The following is a 21,213-nucleotide window of genomic DNA, read 5'->3' on the forward strand; positions in this document are numbered from 1 at the left end:
AATAGGCTCCCCTTTATCCACGCATATGTTACTCCTTCAAAGCACTCCAATAAATTGGTTAAACATGATCTCCCTTTTACAAAGCCATGCTGACTATTCCTGATTACCTTAAGTTTTTCTAAGTGCCCAGCTAAAGCTGCCTTAATGATCAATTCTAACACCTTCCCCACAACAGATGTCAAGCTGACTGGCCTATAGTTACCTGTTTTATGCCTCTCACCCTTCTTGAATAGAGGAGTTATATTTTCTATTTTCCAGTCTGTTGGAACCTCTCCAGAATCCAGCGAATTTTGAAAAATTAACACCAACGCATCTGCTACCTCATTAGCCACCTCTTTTAAGACCCTAGAATGAACTCCATCAGGACCCGGGGACTTGTCAGTCTGCAGCTCCATCAGTTTGGTCAGTACCGCTTCCCTGGTGATTGTAATTTCACCAACTTCCTCTCTTCCTTCCACCTCCTGATTGACAGCTATTACTGGAATGTATATATATAGATCAATGACCTGGAGTTGGGTATACAGGGTATAATTTCAAAGTTCACAGATGACACAAAACTTGGAAATGTAATACATAATGAGAAGAATAGTAACAGATTTCAGGAAAACATGACAGCTGAAATTGGCAGTCACATGGAAATTTAACACAGAAAAGTTTGAAGTCATACAATTTGGTAGGAAGAATGAAGAGAGACAATATAAACTTAATGGTACTATTTTAAAGGGTGTGCAGAAACAGAGAGACCTGCTGGGGCAGTGGTCTATGCAAACAAATCTCTAAAGACAGTAGGACATGAATGATAAGGCTGTTAAAAAAAAAATGGAATCCTTGCCCATATTATTAGAGGAATACAGTAGAAAAGCAAGGGAAATATGCTACACCTTTATAAAACACTGGTTAGGCCTCAGCTGGAGTATTGTGTTCAATTTTTGGATACCTCACTTTAGGGAGGATGTCAAAGCCTCAGAGAGGGTGCAGAAGAGATTTACTGGAATGGCATCAGCTTTGAGGGACTTCAGTTATTTGGAGAGACTGGAGAATCTGGGATTGTTCTCCTTAGAGCAGGAAAGGTAAAGAGGAGACTTGATAGATGTGTTCAAAACTATGGCTAGTTTTAGTAGAGTAAATAAGGAGAACCTGTTTACAGTGGCAGAGGGTCAGTAACCAGAGGACAAAGATTTAAGGTGATTAGCAAAAGAACCAGAGGTGGTGTGATGAAACATTTTTTTACACAGTGAGTTATTGTGATTTGGGATGCATTGCCTGAAGGGATGGTGGAAACAGATTCAATAGTAACATTCAAAAGAGAATTGGATGAATATTTGTAAGGATAAAATTTACAGGGCTATGGGGAAAGATTAAGGGAGTGGGACTAATTGGGTAGCTCTACCAAGGAGCCAGCACAAGCACTATGGACCCCATGGCCTGCTTCTGTGCTGTATTATTCCAAGATTCTATGATTCTATTCTTCAATGGGACCACCATTGCCAGCTGTCTTCGATCTCACTATTTATCTTTTCTGTAGTCTATTCACCTATCTCCCCTCTTTCCCCATACAGCACAAGAAAACCATAGGAAATAATGTTACAGAAACAATACATGCTAACCAATGAACCAACACTTTGATAGACTGGAAAACATCAAATTTAACTGTATATAAATGGCCCCAACATTGTGGAACAAAGATTATTTTATCTAGCAAAACTCTCAGTTCTGTAATCTGTTTCTTCCTGACCATCATAGTAAGTTTCTGAGATAGTTTGTGTGTAACATTATTTTAACACATATTGGATCACTTATATTGGGTATAATTAATTACAGTTCAACCCATATACTTTCAGATAAGTAACTAAGTCCAATTTGCTAAATTATGGATCTAATTCACCTCAGATGTGAAATTAGTGTCTTCAATTTAGTTTAGTTCAAACAATCATATGTGATCATTCAACTTTTATATGGTTCATAAGGAACAAATTATTCTATATCCACATGGGACATTATAAAATAATAACCTGTAGATTTACAACATGGCTCATATAAATTTGTATTCTGCATGAATCAGGGGTCACAAGCTGATCTACTTTTATATGTACCAAAGGTTATTTTAACAGAGATTAATGTTTATTGAAAAACAGCTATTAAATATCAGAAATAACTCAGCACAAAATACTGTTTTGATAAAACAAAGAAAATAGAAACCTCTAATTATTACAGATGCAGTTTGTTTAAAATGGATGTCACTTGTTTTCTGGTGATATTTGCTTCAGATTACTGTCACACACCACCAATGGTGTTATGTAGTTCCAACTTGCAATTATCATCACCAGAAACATAACTTTCACTGCAGCCTATTACAGAGCATTTATGTTCCATAGTAAGTAATTCAAACATAATCAATCTTTTAAAGGAATAGGGAAGAATCGGTCGTGCGGAATTTCTTAATGACTGCTGTGCAGTTGCACAATTTTTGGTAGAGAATAAATATAACTCAAGTGCCCACACTTTGGTGATTATGAAAATAAAATTTGATAATTAAGATATATGGGGGTGAAATTCATCATCGCCAGTAGTGCAAAGCAGCCTCAAAGTGCAGCAACAACTTGTTTTACATTGAACCCAATTTTCTTTTTCACACTCACTTTGTGCTACTGATGCTGACCATTTTCACTTTCATAGACTTCATATTTGGATAATTTGGACAGATGTAGACCAAAATGTTGTATGATTAGCATGGAACTTTATAATGGCCCAGTAATTGCTGGAAAGATAATTGTGAGTTTACAGCATTCATCATTACTAGTTTGTAAAATTAATCCAGCAGTTTGTGGGTGAAGAAGAGACATGCCAGGAGTTCTAATATTCTGTAAATTACGAAATGATTTGCGTTGCTCCACCGTTAGCCTCGACAGAACTGCAAAATGTTGCAAACTCACCATGAGCCTCTCCACTGAAATAAAATGCATGTCATGAAATTGTTAGATATATGCCATTAATGTGAATTAATCTCGCCACAGTCATCCAGGGCTGGTAATTCATGTGGTAAAGACCCTGTAATTGATGTGATTTATGAGTCTGACAAACTTGGAGGCCCAGAAATGGAACAATGAAACTGTGGAGCCTCATTCCCGCAGATAGAAAATTGTTCCTAGGGGTTTATTTTGAAAATGTTTTATCGATCTTGGCTGTACTTTTGTGCCAGTCTTGGCATTCACAATCCTGTTAGTGTTGGAAGGCCATCATTTTCAGGATGGGAAGCTGTTCCAACACTCAGTGTGAAGGGTAAGGTGAAAAGTCCAGTTCACATTGCTTGCTGCAAGATATGCCATTCCAGCAATTTCTGAGCCACTATACAACTTGTTTTCTTACCAGACATTACTGGCTATTTTGGCATGAAAAGAGAAAAGGAAAATCACAGGGAGGAAAATGGAAGGCGGTGAAGAATAAAATCTCAATTAAATAGAACCCAGCAGCTTATTTTGACCAATTCATCCACTGAACAAATAAGATCAGATTATAAAATTTGGTTAAAGTCAAGAAAACAAAACTATTGCACGAGGAGTAATATATCGAATTATTGTTAATTTCCAATGCTACAACCATGAAAAAACCTGCTGCAACATATTAAGAATCAATTGCTATTCGAGCACAATACATTGAGACATTTACTATTCATGTATATTAAGCCCTTATCAAATATAATAACAGATGTTCCTCAGAATAAAGTAAATATCCTAATGGCCTACCTAAAAAATCTGTTTATCATCCCCAGCAGGCACCTCCAGAGATAGCATTCTCCAAGTTGTGAGAGAATAATACCAGGATTCCCTTGATAGCTGCTCTGCAGGACCCAGTTGTTGGCTACAACATTCCCACAGGCACTCCTGCACAAAGAAACACAACCTCTCTTCTTTGTATACTTTATCGTTTTTATTCTGGAAGTATTACTTTAGTCACATCATCACAAGGCTTCTATAATTTTAAAAGGGCTAGAATCAAACTTCTAAGCGTCATTTTGGAGAATTTTGTGCAGGCTTATAATTTGAGCTGAGTCCAATCCTTAATGTCAACCAAATTTGTTTCATTGTCCTTAGCCAAGTATTGTTCTTCTTACCCTGAGAGAGATATGCTGGAATATTTAAGTGCTCTCTCATCACTGACCAGATTTTGAAAAGCGCTCTCTAGATACTTGGAGCTCTGCCTGTTTGGTCTCTGGAGTATCCTGAAAGGCCTAAATTATATTGTTGGGAATGTCAGTTCAGACATCTGTGCATTCTACTATTAAATTAACATTTCCAAAGAACTTTTCTCAGTCACCTAGGGCGTAAATTTCAAACTGAAAATGTCTTGCTTCTTGAGATGCAAAAATAATTTTAAAATGACATTTCTTTGCATTGGCTGTTTTTTCATGGAATATGTGATGAATGCATTCAGTTGAGATCAAGCAACTCTGACTCACCAATAGCCTGCTCACTGATGCTTAGTTTGGGCTTCACAAGGATCACTTGGCACCGGACTTCATTGCAGCCTTCATGCAAACAAGGACCAAACAGCTCAATTCCAGAGTTGAGGTGAGAGTGACTGCCCTTGACCTCAAAGCAGCATCTGACCAAGTGTGGCATCAAGGAGCCGTGGCAAATTTGATGTCAATGGAAACAAGGGGTAAAACTCTGCACTGGCTGGAATCATAGCTAGCATAAAGAAAGATGGTTGTGGTTGTTGGAGGCCAAACATCTTAGAACATTGCTGCAGGAATTCCTCAGGGAAGTATCCTAGGCTCAACTGTCTCCAACTGCTTCATCAATGACCTCACCTCCATCATAAGGTCAGGAGTGGGGATGCTCGCCGATGATTGCACAGTGTTCAATTCCATTTGCAACTCCTCAAATAATGAAGCAGTCCATGTTCTGGACAACATTCAGGCTTGGGATGATAAGTGGCAAGTAACATTCACATTACACAAGTGCCAGACAATGACTATCTCCAACAAGGGAGAACCTCACCATCTTGCCTTGACATTCAATGGCATTGCCATTTCTGAAATCCCCACCATCAACATCCTGGGGGTTATCATTAACCTGAAACTTATCTGAACGAGCCACATAAAAACTATGACTACAAGATCAGTTCAAAGGTTGGGAATTCCACATCTTATCTCCTGACTCCTCAGAACCTGTCTGCTATCTACAAGGCACAAGGCAGGAGTGTGACGGAATACTCTCCAATTTCCTGGATGAGGGCAGCTCCAACAACAATCAAGAAGCTCAACACCATCCAGGACAAAGCAGCCCGCTTGATTGGTACCCCATTCACACTCCCTCCACCACCGACGCACAGTGGCAGCAGTGTGTACCACCTGCAAGATGCACTGCAGCAACGCATCTCCTTAGACAGTACCTTCCAAACCTGCGACCTCTACCAACTAGAAGGACAAGGGCAGAAAATGCATGGGACCACCATGGCAAGTTCCCCTCCAAGTCTCACAATCCTGACTTGAAACTATATCTCCATTCCTTCACTGTCGCTGGGTCAAAATCCTGGAACTCCCTTCCTAAGAGCACTGTGGGTGTACCTACCTCACATGGACTGCAGCGGTTCAAGAAGGCAGCTCACCACCACCTTCTCAAGGGCAATTAGGGATGGGCAATAAATGCTGGCCTAGCCAGCGATGCCCACATCCCATGAATGAATTTTTTAAAAAGGGCCTTCTAGGTGGAAGAGGTCGTGGGTTTGGAAGGAGGTGTGGTGAGTTGCTGCAGTGCATCTTGTATATGGTACACACTGCTGCCACTGTGTGTCAGTGGTGGAGGAGGAAGTGAATGTTTAAGGTGGTAAATGGGGTGTCAATCAGGTGGGCTGCTTTTACCCTAGATGGTGGACTGGCTTTTGGGAATCAGGACGTGGGTTACTCGCCACAGGATTCCTAGCCTCTGACCTGCTCTTGTAGCCAGGGTATTTATATGGCTACTCCAGTTCAGTTTCTGGTCAATGGTAGCCCCTAGGATGTTGATAGTGGGGGATTCACCAATGCTAATGCCATTGAATGTCAAGAGAAGATGGTTAGATTCTCTCTTGTTGGAGATGGTCATTGCCTGGCACTTATGTGGCATGAATGTTACTTGCCACTTATCAGTCCAAGCCTGGATATTGTCCAGGTCTTGCTGCATTTCTACCTGGACTGCTTCAGTGTCTGAGGAGTCGCGAATGGTGCTGAACATTGTGCAATCATCAGTGAACATCCCCACTTCTGACCTTATGATTGAAGGAAGGTCATTGATGAAGCAGCTGAAGATGGCTGGGCCTAGGGCACCACCCTGAGGAACTCCTGCATGATGTCCTGGAGCTGAGATGATTGACCCCCAACAACCACAACCATCTTCCTTTGCGTTCGGTATGGCTCCAACAGCGGATTCCCATTGACGTCAGTTTTTCTCGGGCTCCTTGATGCCATGCAGGTTAAATGCTGCCTTGATGTCACGGGCAGTCACTCTCACCTCACCTCTTGAGTTCAACTCTTTTGTCCAAGTTTGAACCAAGGCTGTAATGAGGTCAGGAGCTGAGTGGCTCTGGCAGAACCCAAACTGAGCATTACTGAGCAGGTTATTGCTAAGCAAGTGCTACTTGATGGCACTGTTGATGACACCTTCCAGCACTTTACTGACGTTTGAGAGTAGACTGATGGGGCGGTAATTGGCCAGGTTGGACTTGTCCTGCTTTTTGTGTACAGGACATACCTGGACAATTTTCCACATTGCCGGGTAGATGCCAGTGATGTAGCTGTACTGGAACAGCTTGGATAGGGGCGTGGCAAGTTCTGGAGAACAGGTCTTCAGTACTATTGCCGGAATATTGTCAGAGCCATAGCCTTTTGCAGTATACAGAGCCTTCAGTCGTTTCTTGATGTCACGCAGAGTGAATCGGATTGGCAGAAGTCTGGCATCTGTGATGCTGGGGACTTCAGGAGGAGGCCAAGCTGGGTCATCAACTCTGCACTTCTGGCTGAAGATTGTTGCAAATGCTTCAGCCTTATCTTTCGCACTGATGTGCTGGGCTCCCCCATCATTGAGGATGGGGATAGTTGTGGAGCCACCTCCTCCAGTTAGTTGTTTAGCTGTCCACCACCATTCACGGCTGGATGTGGCAGGACTGCAGAGCTTAGATCTGATCCGTTGGTTATGGGATCGCTTCGCTCTGTCTATCGCATGCTGCTTACGCAGTTTGGCACGCAGATAGTCCTGTGCTGTAGCCTCACCATGTTGACACCTCATTTTGAGGTATGCCTGGTGCTGCTCCTGGCATGCCCTCCTGCACTCTTCATTGAACCAGGGTTGGTCTCCTGGCCTGATGGTAATGGTAGAGTGGGGGATATGCCGGGCCATGAGGTTACAGATTGTGGTTGAGTGCAATTCTGCTGCTGCTGATGGCCCACAGTGCCTCATGGGATGCCCAGTTTTGCGTTGCTAGATCTGTTCAAAATCTATCCCATTTAGCACAGTGGCCGTGGCACACAACACGATGGAGGGCATCTTCAATGTGAAGGTAGGATTTCGTCTCCAAAAGGAGGTAACTCCTACCGATACTGACATGGACAGATGCATTTGTGACAGGCAGATTGGTGAGGACAAGGTCAGGTATGTTTTTCTCTCTTGTTGGTTCCCTCACCATCGGCTGCATACCCAATCTGACTCGGCCAGCTAGGTCAGTAGTGGTGCTACCGAGCCACTCTTCATGATGGACATTGAAGTCCCCCACCCAGAGCACATTCTGTTCCCCTGCCACCCTCAGTGCTTCCTCCAAGTGATGTTCAACATGGAAGAGTACGGACCCATTAGCTGAGGGAGGGCGGTAGGTGATAATCAGCAGGAGGTTTCCTTGGCCATGTTTGACCTGATGCCATAAGATTTCATGGGGTCCGGAATCAATGTTGAGGACTCCCAAGGTAACTCCCTCCCGACTGTACATCACTGTGCCACCACCTCTGCTGGGTCTGTCCTGCCGGTGGGACAGGACATACCCGGGGATGGTGATGGCAGCGTCTGGGACATTGTCTGTCAGGTATGATTCCGTGAGTATGACAATGTCAGGTTGTTGCTTGACTAGTCTGTGGGACAACTCTTCCAACTTGCGCACAAGCCCCCAGATGTTAGTCAGGAGGACTTTGCGGGGTCGACCAGGCTGGGTTTGCCATTGTCGTTTCCGGTGCCTAGGTCAATTCCGGGTGGTCCGTCCGGGTTTCATGCTGTTTTATTGAATTCGTAATGGTTAGATACAACTGAGTGGCTTGCTAGGCCATTTCAGAGGGCATTTAAGAGTCAACCACACTGCTGTGGGTCTGGAGTCACATGTAGGCCAGACTAGGTAAGGACAGCAGATTTCCTTCCCTAAAGGACATAAGTGAACCAGATGGGTTTTTACAGCAATTGACAATGGTTTCATAGCGATCATTAGATTAGCTTTTAATTCCAGATTTATTAATTGAATTCAAATTCCACCTTCTGCTGTAATGGGATTTGAACCCATGTACCCAGAGCAATAACCTGGGTCTCTGGGTTACTAGTCCAGTGACCATGCCTGATGATCTACATTCCAGAGTGTTGAAAGAGGTGATTGTAGAGATAGTAGATGCATTGATGGTCATCTTTGAATAATGTATAGATTCTGGAATGGTTTCAGCAGATTGGAAGGTAGCAAATGTAACCCTACTATTTAAGAAAGGAGGGAGATAGAAGATAGGGAACTACAGACCTGTTAGTCTAACATCAGTCACAGGGAAAATTCCAAAGATTCACAACCCTCTGAGTAAAGAAATTTCTCCTCATCTCTGTCCTAAGTGGATTCCCCCTTATTTTGAAATTGTGTCCCTTGGTTCTAGACTCCCCAACCAGGGGAAACATCTTAGCTGCATCTACCCTGTCTATCTCTTTAAGTATTTTGTAAATTTCAATTAGATCATTCTTCGAAACTCAAGGGCAATGGGCAACAAATGCTGGCTTTGCCAGCGATGCTCACATCCCCTGAATGAAGAAAACTATTAAGATTGTTGCATGAAGTTAGAGAGTAGCAGTAGAAAAAGAAATAACAATATATGATAAACATAATACAACCAATGCTAATGATTTTCACTGTCATGCTTAAAAGTTGCAGAGGCTGCTTTGAATACAAGCCTAATCACAAAACATTCTGAGATAAAAGAGCAATAAAATACACCATCTAAAGTTCAAAGTAAAGGACATCATCTCTGCATGGAAGACAGTAAACTGTACTGGACATATAATAAACAGCCAAAAAAGCGAATGAAAAGAAATTGAAAGCAACAAGGTGTTCTAATAAACATCATTCACTTACAAGAAAATCATTTTACTCATGCAAAGACGTACACTGCTATTTCATGTGCACCCAATTGAGATGGTCATTTCTTCCCCGTTCATAATGAATTTTTGTGACTTCTAATCTTACAGTTATATCACTGAAGACCTCTTCAAAAGACTCCACATTATTAACAATTTCTCTGAGGCGAACATCAGCTGGAACAGGAATTCTAACACTGAATAATGCCATTCTTGCAGCCATCACATAACAGATGCCACTCCTGGGAAACAGCGGGAGGAATTGCCATACTCCCTCCCAAAGACAGGAACAATGTCAATTATTTATTCCGCAATAACATCGTGGCACGGAATTTCATCAGAAGTTGGAAATCTCCTAAATCTGTGAAATTCTATTCTTCATTTGCATTTGTTACAAGTTTAGGATATTGGGAAACTGATGCAATGCCTAATTCTTACTCTTTCACTTACCAGAGAAATTTTGATTTGAAAATAATATGGTTGGGTGGTGGGGGGTGCGGGGTTCAGGTGGTGTGGCTCTAAAGAAAATTCACTTTAATCTTTGGTAATGTCATTTGGGTAAATTGTAAAGGGCATCTGAACAAATAAGAATGTATGAAATATACCACAAATCCAAATTGATTACTCCTTACAGATGTGCCAGAAATACATGTTGTGATTTAAAATGCTACAGAAAATGAACCTTTGAGCCTAGAAAATTGATGTCTTTAAAGCTTCCTGCCAGCTAAAAGTGAGTTGAGAGCAACATCATCTACTGTCCAGATGTAGTAGATTCAATTGTAGTTTAGAAGTGTTTTACCAGAGGTTCTGATTAATGCCCCTTTCAACATCCCTTGTTCAGCAATGAGTGACTAGTAAACCCAAGGAATCAAATACGATATTATACTACACTCTAGAAAACAAAGAGCATCTAGTAGCTATAGTTCAGTTGGTTGCACTCTTGCCTCTGGATGGGTTCAAGTGTCACTCCAGAGACTTGAGCACAAAAATCTTGGCTGTCACTCCAGTGCAGTACTGAGTGCTGTACAAATGGAGGTGCCATCTTTCAAATGAGAAATTAAACCAAGGCCTGTCTGCTCTCTCGGGTGGACATAGAAGATCCCATAGCACTATTTCAAAGAAGAGCAGGGGAGTTTTCCCCAGTGTCCTGGCCAATATTTATCTCTCAATCAACATCACAAAAAAAGGGGGGAAAAAGATTATCTGGTCATTATTACATTGCTGTTTATGCAAATTGATTGCCGTTTTTCCTACATTACAACAGTGGCTACACTTCACAAAGTACTTCATAGGCTGAAAGTGCTTTGGGATATCCTGAGGTCATAAAAGGTGCGATATAAATGCATGTTTTTTCTATACCACCACAATTTATTTTGTGGAAAAGAAAGCATAATAAGCTATGGATTTTGAATTTGAAAGTTCTGTGTGAAGAATCTACACCTGAAATATTACTCATCTGATCTCTTCACAGATGCTTACTGATACTATAACCTCTCATTCCTGGAACCTTTCCTCTTGGCTATATCTTTCCTACAATGGGGTGCCAAGAACTGCTTCCACTATGATCTCACCAATGTTTTGTTCAAGTTCAGCATCACTTCCTTGCTTTTGTATCCAATGTTCCACGTATAAAACTCATTTAATGTTTTATAACCATTCCCAACTCACTTCAAACTTTAAGAATCTATAGAGCCAATCTTAGAGTTGGACCAAGAAATGGTCAATGCTTCCTCCACTTGCATAATAATTTGGAGTAGTTGAAAGCAGCTCATACCTGTCACATTGCTGTCATATTCCACAGTAACAGCTAATTAAGATGATTCAATGAAGCTCACTGCATAGATTTTCCCATGTATAGGATTGTATGAACATGAAATTGAGAATGCAGCTGCTCTTCACCTCCTCCTCTGCAGGCAAGGGTACAAACTCATCTTACTGCATTTCTAAGTGCATGTGTTTCCTCCTTTGAATGGCAAAGTTGTACAAAATACAGCAGACACAAATGATCTTTGATACTTTCTTGAGAAGAGGAGTTCATCTAATCTAGTCTGGACACAGAGATGCTGCTTCAAAATACTGGAGGTATGTTCTACAAGAGTTTGGGTAGACACATGAGCCTCACCATCTGTTCTTTCAGTTGCAGTCTGGGGACTCTAGATGGGCATCAATAGCCAGGACAGCAAGGCCATCCTTGGGTCCCCAGCAGCCAACTCTCCTCTTCCTTCAAATCATCTGTAACAATTGATGAATATATTGTGGCTGCTGCTGGGATATTTTATAATTTTAGGATGTTGGGAAACTGATGCAATTCCTAACTAGCTCACTGATCAAATTAAATCCTTTTCAGCTCATATAAATCATGGGACTCTTGTTTTTTTTGCCTTGATATTTCCCATCAATAGGGCCCTGCACATTTGGAAACCTGGTTTCTTGACAAAAATGATAGGTTCTCCCCACTTGCTCCTTCCTTTCCTCTGGGAAAATAACAAATGCATTTTTCCTGGAATAGGGATATGTTTGATGCAACAGTTTACAGGCAACTGACTAATCTGGCAAATAGTAGTTTGAAATGAGCCAACAGCACATAAGTTCAAAGTGGTGCTAACTTTAACTACAACACGCAGAGCTGTCCTTGTGCCTAATATAGTCTGAGCATCAGGCTCCATTGGACCACATAACTTGGTGACTGCCTCCCTGCTGTGTAATAGGCAGCAAAGGCCGCAGTGGAATGGCTTGGCTCTTATGGCATAAATCTTTGGTCACTCACAGATGGATATTGGGTGCCTACCATGCCAATAGATTGGCTTCTCCTTCTCAGAAATTCCCTTTCCTTTTCCAAATCCAACACTGCCATCAACTGGCTGGATTGAATGTCCATGGTCAGCACTGCTTGAAGCTGTAGGAGCCAACTGGTGGCGACAGGAATGTTGCTGTGGGAGGTGTACACCAAAGGGGTATTCAAAGGAAGAAGACTCGTAGTAAACAAAACAGCAATCAGAATGCGAGTATCACAAAAATGGCAAGTTACCTTAAACAGTGAACGTATTCAGTGAACAGTTTACAGTGTCAATTTTGTACAGAAAATCAAGAAAGTCAAGAGACTTGAAAGTTTCCAGATTTCCCTGAAGTTACAATAGCTATACTAATTGTCAGAGCAGAGCCTTGGAAATCCATATAGGCAATCTTGCATCACAGGCTCTGCCCTTTATTCCTATCCTTTATGTCCGAGATCGAATTGTTTGCCAGGTGCATAGGAAAGGAATATTGCTGCTTATGGTGTACTCTCTCTCACTACCCTTTTATTCCTCTTCTTTGGGCCTGAGATCGGATTGTTTGCCTGGTGTATAGGAGAGGAATATGAGGGGCTTGGCTCCTTAGGATATACTCCCTCTCACTGCTCTTTTTCCTAAACTAAAAAAAATCCTCTTCAATGATTTACATCTGTCATATATCCATCCGCTCTGCTAACACCATGCAGTTTCCTATCTTCTTCCTCAAAATTTGCCATGCCTCCTAATGAAGTAACAATGTGCTTCACTATCATTCCTTTTATGGCTTTGTCCAGATCACACACATGATAGAAAACAGAGAAGTTCCTCTTGGCACAAGCCACTGTCTACATCTTGCCAATTCAAAAATTATTCATTCAGCATCACCAAATTATCAGTTCTTTAACTGCATGACTACATTTCCTCAAATACCATGGGGTAGATGTACATCTACACCGCCTGGTGGCAATCTCTTAGAGTGGATCACTCATCCTTTATAGAATCTGTCTGATTTTAATATCACTGATTTCAATAGAAATCATGTTCTATAAAGGCCAAGCAATCCACTCTGCCAGATTACCACCCAGGAAGAGTCAAAAATCTAGCCCATGTGCCTTGATTTTTGGAACAAATATCTTATACAGCACCTTATGTGTATTTCAAAATTAAGATGTGCAACATTCAGTGCATTTCCTTTATCAATGCATTCTACAGCTCCTTTAAAACATTTAGTAAAGTTAATCAAGCATAAAGTGCCATTTAAAATTGATGGTCTACTAATGCTGCACGTGTTGACCAATTTCCTTGCATATGTAACAGGGCATTTTTCACTTTTAGAGCAAGCAGAACCTTGTGGTAGTGGATTGGCTGCTTGTTATTCACCTCACCTGAATTTTCTTTGCATTGACTTCAATGGAAAAATAATGAGCAGCTGAAACACTCCAGCAGGTTTTCACCAACACCAAAAGGGAGCATTACCCTCTGGAGGTTTCAAGAAATTGTTTTAGCCTTTAAAATAAAAGCAAAATACTGCAGATGCTGGAAATCTGAAACAATTACAAAAAGTGCTGGAAATACTCAACAGGTCTGGCAGCATCTGTGGAAAGAGAAGCAAAGTTAACATTTCAGGTGGAGTCCAGAACCAGGGGTCATAGTCTAAGGATACGGGGTAAACCTTTCAGGACTGAGATGAGGAAAAATTTCTTCACCCAGAGAGTGGTGAACCTGTGGAATTTGCTACCACAGAAAGCAGTTGAGGCCAAAATACTGTATGTTTTCAAGAAGGAGTTAGATATAGCTCTTGGGGCGAAAGGGATCAAAGGATATGGGGGGAAAGCAGGAACAGGTTACTGAGTTGGATGATCAGCCATGATCATAATGAATGGCGGAGCAGGCTCAAAGGACCAAATGACCTACTCCTGCTCCTATTTTTTATGTTTCTAGGTCTGTGACCTTTCATCAGTTCTGATGAAAGGTCACAGACCTGAAACGTTAACTTTGCTTCTCTCTCCACAGATACTGCCAGACCTGCTGAGTATTTCCAGCACTTTTTGTTTTTGTTTCAGATTTCCGGCATCTGCAGTATTTGCTTTTATTTTAAAGGCTAAAACAATTTCTTGATTATAGGAGTGACGTCTATTTCCCTTGGGCCTTTGGTACAATTCCCATTTCCATAGAATGTGAGAGCATTATTATTGCAAGGCATGATTAGAGTTTGCGAGAAGAGGGTTCTGCCCTTAGATCTTATTGTCAACAGGGAACAAGGAACACATTTACCCATTTAGAAGTACAAAGTATACTAGCAAATTCCTCAGGAGGTGTAACAAATGCATCCCACCTCACCCTGACAACAGCAGTAAGACCAGACAGAAGGTAAGAGTAAATAAGGGAAATGTGAAACCATTAATTAATAGGACAGACAATAATACTAGACAATAATAATAACATAATTGTTCTAAAATAAAAGCAAAATACTGTGGATGCTGGAAATCTGAAATAAAAACAGAAAGTGCTGGAAATACTCAGCAGCCTTGCAACATCTGTGGAGAAAGAAGCAGAGTTAACATTTCAGATCTGAGACCTTTCATCAGAACTGGCAAAAGTTAGAAATGTAATGAGCAAGTGAAAGGGGGGTGGGGAGGAGGGAAGAAGAACAGAAGGGAAGGTGTGTGATAGATCAGGGGGAACAGGTTCTTTTTAGCTAGAGATTCCATTGGTCTGCTCTCTCCTACTGTACTGCAAACTTTTCATTGAAGAAGTAAAAGGAGAGGAGAGCTTTTGCCTCTCTAGCATTCATAGAAGTCTTGATCTTGGCTGCCTTCTTTTTGACCTGAATCTTCCAATCATACCACTTGTTGTGCACTTCAAATTACTCCCAACCTGCTTATGATAGCTATGCTCAGTTTCTGAGTGATGTTCTGCCAGTTACTTTTGGCAATATTAATGAATCTCCTGCTGAATGAACTCTGAATTCTTAAAGGAAATAAAGAGGGACAAAGCATCATCCAGAACTGAATGATTCATATGTGCATCTCTACTTCCTCTAAAACGACCTGCAATTCCTTATCTAAATTTATTCCCTCCATTTTTGAAGAGGAAAGAAATATAGATAACTTTTCAGTACTCTTGAACATCTTGCTCAATTTATGCCCACCCTCTAAATTACAAATTATACTGATTTCAATGTCATTTTTATTCACTTTAAACGTCCTGCCTTACAGTGTAAAAAGGCAGGAAGCTGCTGATTAATGAACATAGCTTGCATGAATAGAAGAAAATTAATTGTTTATGTCAGCTCAGAGGTCCCATTTTTAAAATGTTATTATATGTGTGTAAGGACTGAGATGATTGAATGATAGGATTTTGTAATATTACATTTTCAGTTCTCAGACATAATAGAACAGCCACTTGAGTGATGGAGTAAGGCTTTTTAATTGGCATCAGTGCTCTTGGACAGGGTAGGTTATCTGGAAAGAAACTACAATTTAATTGGCAGCTTAGAATATGACTTCTGAATAAAACTCAGTGGTAGCAATAGTGAGAGCATGATAAGCACACTGTCATCTTTCTTCAACACTTCTTAGAGTTGGGGCCAATAGAAAAAATAACATTTTAATTTAAGGGGAAAATTTGTTAGCAGCAGAAAGAGGAGATCAATGATTCTTAATGGGAGTGTAGCTTACTCTGGAGCAAATACATTATTGTAAAGAAGAAGGTAAGGACTCATTCAATAATTGATCCAAATGACAAAAATCAGTTATGAACATGCTGTAAATGAAGGGAGGGGAGGAAATCATAATATTTATGAATAAAGTTTGAATAATGGTACACTTAAAATAGAATGCAACATCTTTTGATAGCTTTTACAGTGTACCATCATCTGTTCCATTCTGAATTACACTTAATGCTATGTACTTCATTCAGATCAACAGAGAACTTGGCCAGGAATATAGGCAGACATTATAAGAACCCTTACCTTGAAAGGAAGTAAAAAGAGCTACCTTACAATGGGATAATTGCTTTCTATATATAGACAACTATTGTTTCCCATGCATTTATTGCATAATACTATTTTGGTGAATTCAGAATTTGAAAGAGTGGTGGAAACAGTGGGTTGAATTTTGTGGCAAGGCTGCAGGTCCTGGCAGTGGCACCACAAGCGGGTACCCTTACCACTTGGGCATTCAGCGGCTGGCTTCATGCGACCTCACAGCAGCCAGCCAATTAACTCATTGGAGGTGCAGGTGCCATCCAATTGAACTGCAGAGGCGGGAAGCAAGGTGGCAAAGGTGGCAGCAGGTACTGGTGCCATATTTAAAGGGCTGCAATCCCTGCATTCACTGCTGCTTGCTCTGAAAGAACCTCTTCCTGCCTGCTGCCAAGGAGCCTCTGCCTGACTAATACCTGCTGCTGTGAAGGAGCTGAATGGAAGCCTGCAGCCAGAATAGCAGAGGAAGACCCCAGGTGGCCCCATGGTTTAGTGACACCTCCCTGCAGGGCAAGGGGGGAGCTTTTCCCCAGGTTCTCAATTTATCCTGCAGCATGGTGCAGAGATCAGTGACTGCCTCCCTAAAGAGTCGCAGGCTTTGCTGATACTGCCACTCGGACATCTGGAGATAGTTGAGCCTTGGACGGTAGACTCCCTCTTGGGAATAGCCTCTTCTGCACACAGGAGTCTGTTGGCAGGCCCCTAAGTGCCCTTCTCCTGTGTGCCCATCCCGAGGCTGGCCCTCTTGCTAGTCCTGAGGTTGCTGGTGTGTCCCCGCTGGTACCTAGACTTCCCTCCTTCTCAGTACTCCTCCTCCTCAAAGGAGGTCCCGAAGCCTGGGTGGATGAGGCGATGGCAGGTGGTCTCTCTCCTAGTCCTTCTATCCAGATGCCATCCACCCCCCTCCCTCACAATTTCCCTGCATTGTTCCTTTGGATTAAGTGCCACTGCCCCTATGTCACCTGTCAGCATGCCACCACGGTGGTGGCTCCTTCCCCCCCTCCCCATCATTGTTTGGAGATGCCCTCTGTGCTGCAACCTCTTGTCATGACTGGCTGAAAGAGTCAGCACTGAGCTCTTGCTTCCTTGCTACCTCTTTTAACCAGGCAAGGCTCTGAAGCCCTGTGGTCCTCATGCGCCATCAGTAAAATCAGCATTGCGCTGTAAAATTCCAGTTAATTGGCCTTTTAAATACCTTATTTGCTCTCCCGCTGCGTCGATATGTGAAGTCTGCCCCCCTCCCCACCACCCCCCCCCGCCCCACCCATGTCTGCTGCCGTTTGTGCAATCCGGAAACGATGTAAAGATGTCGGACTTCCTGTTCAATGTGTTCCATTTGTATTTTACAGCCCGCCCACCTCCGAACATGTTCTAAGTGGCCCCGTAAAATACAGCCCAGCATTTCTGGATTTACATTCCGTTCACTCGTTAAGCTGCAATATATGTACATCTAGAGCGGACACAAACTCTAGGGAAGAATATTTATCCTTCTGAATTTCAATCTTGCTACTTCACAGAATCTCATTGAATCTGGACTGCTAAAGAAGGATGTAATATAAGTTTATTAGGGTAGTTATACTCCCACTATCACAACCTGACTATACAAAAGCCTAGTGATAGTCTCACATTACTTAGGCTCCACACTGATTGCAATATACCTTTGATTTTCAATGCTTTAAGGTTAAAATGAATCTTAATATGCACAGAGTATTCTTGCCACCGGGCAGAGTGCAACATGGATCATGCAAATGCAACCTCAGCTCCTAAGTGACCTAAAGGGGTGGAACTGCCTTAGGCCTATTTTTGGGGTTGTTGAGGTACATAGAGATCGGACACTGGCCAAAGATTGGGCCTCAGGGCTCATTAACTTCAGTTGGGTGAGGCACCAATGCCTCAGACAGCTCTAAATGGGGGTCAGTTTGAAAATATCAATGTTGGGCCACTTGTTTTGCCAGCAACAGTCCTAGTGAGAAGGAGAATGGGAGGGGACCAAGTGTAGGCCAACGGCAGCTCTTGGAAATGATGCTCCTCCTTGCTCCATATCAAATCTAAAAAAAAACTAACCTTTTTGGAGGTAGTCACTCCTGGAACACATCCAGTCCTGGAAAACCTGGAGGAGCACGTACAACATCTATTCCGTTCAGGGCAACCTAATTTCCCTGAAGGAATTCTAAAACACAAGTTAGGCCCTTCATTAATATATGCCAAGGACTCAATGTCTGTTTTTGGCCTATTTTCTTGGAAAATGGACCATCATAATATTGGTTGGGACATTTTTCAGGTGTCTTTGTATTGCATGATGTTGGACTCCAAATTCATAAAACGAGGTCCAATTTCTATCCTAAAGATGCTTTATGGTAGAATGTTTGTCTCGATACCCATCAAAGCCATTTTTATTCCACTCAAATATTATTTGAGGGCGGCACAGTGGCGCAGTGGTTAGCACTGCAGCCTCACAGCTCCAGGGACCCGGGTTCGATTCTGGGTACTGCCTGTGTGGAGTTTGCAAGTTCTCCCTGTGTCTGCGTGGGTTTTCTCCGGGTGCTCCGGTTGCTCCCACAAGCCAAAAGACTTGCAGGTTGGTAGTTAAATTGACCATTATAAATTGTCACTAGTATAGGTAGGTGGTAGGGAAATATAGGGACAGGTGGGGATGTTTGGTAGGAATATGGGATTAGTGTAGGATTAGTATAAATGGGTGGTTGATGGTCGGCACAGACTTGGTGGGCCGAAGGGCCTGTTTCAGTGCTGTATCTCTAATCTAATCTAATCTAATCACTGCAAGTTACAGGCAGACAGAAAATGTGTACTGCATTACACAAGAGAGCTTAGTGAACAGAATAGTACAATACACCAGAGGTATCGTTGGATTGAACATTCATACTACTAGTTGTATTAGTGACATCCTCTATGAAAATTTAAAGAAAGCAGAATAAAGTTAAACATTTAACATAAAAATAAGCAATGTCTTAACAAATCCAGTGGCAGCCAAACTATTACTGGATGCCTGCTAATGCAGAACAGAAAGACCAGAGCTATTCAAACATACCTCAGTTTTTTGCCTCCCTCTGTAATCTTTGCTTTATTGAGGAATCCATTTTTCTCCACTGGTTGTAAACACTAAAAGCAACAGGACAGGATACAGATGAAAACAAACCACACAAACAGTAAACAACCATTAAATAGAACAAACAGTTCAGTTACATGAAGGTCAACTGATTTGGCATGGCATGTCATCCCATGATAACTCTTACACATTTCTACATTTAATGCGGGTAATGCAATTAGCTACTCAAGTATTAAAGGTAGTGAAAATGTTTTTTTTCTGAGCAGATCTGAATAATGAGAGAGAAAAAACCTGCCCGCGCGCTGCACTGAAGGAGTGCTGCACTGTTGGAGTCACTGACTTTCAGATGAGACATTAAACCAAGGCTCTATCTCTCATCTTGGGTGGACATAAGAAGCAAGGAGTTCTCACTGGTGTCCTGACCAATATTTATTCCTCAATCAACATCAATAAATCAGATTATTGTGTCATTATCGCATGGCTGTTTGTGGGAGCTTGCGGTGTGCAAATTGGCTGCCACATTTTCTACATTACAATAGTGGCTATGTCCAAAAGTATTTTGTCTGTGAAGCACTTTGGGACATCCTGAGGTTGCAAAAGGTGCGAGGTGAATGAATGTTCCTTCTTTTATTCTGTTAATCTCTATAATTAGGAAGTAAATCTACACCCTAATGGGCACAGTAGCATAGTGGCAATGTTACTGACCTACTAATCCAGAAGTCTGGACCAATACTCTGGAGATAGGAGTTCAAATCCCGCTGGGGCAATTTAAATTCAATTAATTAAATCTGGAATAAAATAATAATCATAGAACTATTGGATTGCAACTAAAAAAAAATATGGTTCATTAATGCTTTACAGGGGAGGAAATCTGCCACCCTTACCTGTTCTGGCCTGCATGTGACTCCAGACCCACAGCAATGTAGTTGACACTTACCTGCCCTCTGAAAATCAGTTCAAGGGCAATAAATGCTGCCCTTGTCAGTGACACTTACATCCTGAATATAAAAATACTGAAGCTCCTTTACTCAGCATTGCAAAATAATGGTGTCATGTATGATTTTACTGTTGTGTGGCATATATTTTCGAGATTGCATGAAGCAAGTACACTATTCATAGGCAATATAGCTACATTGAATTGTATGAATCACTTCAGGCAGAACTAAGATGGAATCAGAAGTATCCTGCAAGCGTTTGTACTCACAGGTAGCATAAACATAATATTGGCATCCTGCCGCTGATGATTTTGGCATTTTGATGTTGATCACTGCTTTTAGGTAGAATAGTACAGTCAAGCAAATGAAAACAATGAGACAGTCAGAGAAAGACAGGATAGGAGATGTCAGCTGGAGGGATGAAGCACTAGGAAGTCATTAATTGGGGACATGAAAGAGACTCCAGTCTGGTCAACTAGGGTTAACTTCCCTTTTTTAGTTAATCATGTCCATATACTAAAACTTCATGTCACAGTATGTATCCTTCATGAGATCAACATGTCAAAAAAAAGCCCTGAGAGCAGGAATAAGTTTATCTTTGAAAGACCATTTCCCATTGTAATCAAAGTGACATAGGGCCTTGTCATTTGCAATGTGCTGGTGGTATATTGAGGTCAATGGCTTTCCATGACTAAGTTCCAGGTAGAAGAAATTGATGCTGGAACAATCTCGACAGCATGATTGGTGTTTGTTATACTCTACTTACTACCAGACATAAGCAGTAGCCTAGAAATATATCTCTATCCAGCAAACCACACATACACATGCCAGCACAAGCTGGAGTCTTTCAATCATTTTCCTGAACAAATATAAGCCTCTAGTTGCCCCATATGTGATAGGAAATACACTTAACCAGAAGACAAGTAAGCTAATTCTTCCAGTACAGAACACTTACAGACTGATCCACCATCCCAGTAATTTCTGAAAGGTTGTGCTGAGAGTGGTTTCGCCTATGACGGGATATCTACAAGACAAAACCAAAAAGACGTTTTAAAACATAAATATTAGTCCTCAAACTATATTTTTTAAAGTTATTGGGAGAAAAATTTGT

General features: G+C 41.6%; 1 protein-coding gene across 4 annotated transcripts in view; it reads right to left on the bottom strand.

Moving 5' to 3' along the window:
• Positions 1 to 21,213, bottom strand: part of arhgap15 (Rho GTPase activating protein 15) — an 806,049-nt gene that overhangs the window by 601,684 nt on the left and 183,152 nt on the right. For all 4 annotated transcript variants that reach the window (XM_068034997.1, XM_068035000.1, XM_068034998.1 and 1 more), the window contains 2 exons: positions 21,058 to 21,126; positions 19,150 to 19,220 (listed from right to left, as the gene is read on the bottom strand). In XM_068034997.1, coding sequence (XP_067891098.1) covers positions 19,150 to 19,220; positions 21,058 to 21,126 — 140 coding nt within the window. The remainder of the gene's footprint in view (positions 1 to 19,149; positions 19,221 to 21,057; positions 21,127 to 21,213) is intronic.

The sequence above is a fragment of the Heterodontus francisci genome, chromosome 7 (genome assembly GCF_036365525.1).
Source record: "Heterodontus francisci isolate sHetFra1 chromosome 7, sHetFra1.hap1, whole genome shotgun sequence".
In the NCBI taxonomy this organism is placed as follows: domain Eukaryota; kingdom Metazoa; phylum Chordata; class Chondrichthyes; order Heterodontiformes; family Heterodontidae; genus Heterodontus; species Heterodontus francisci.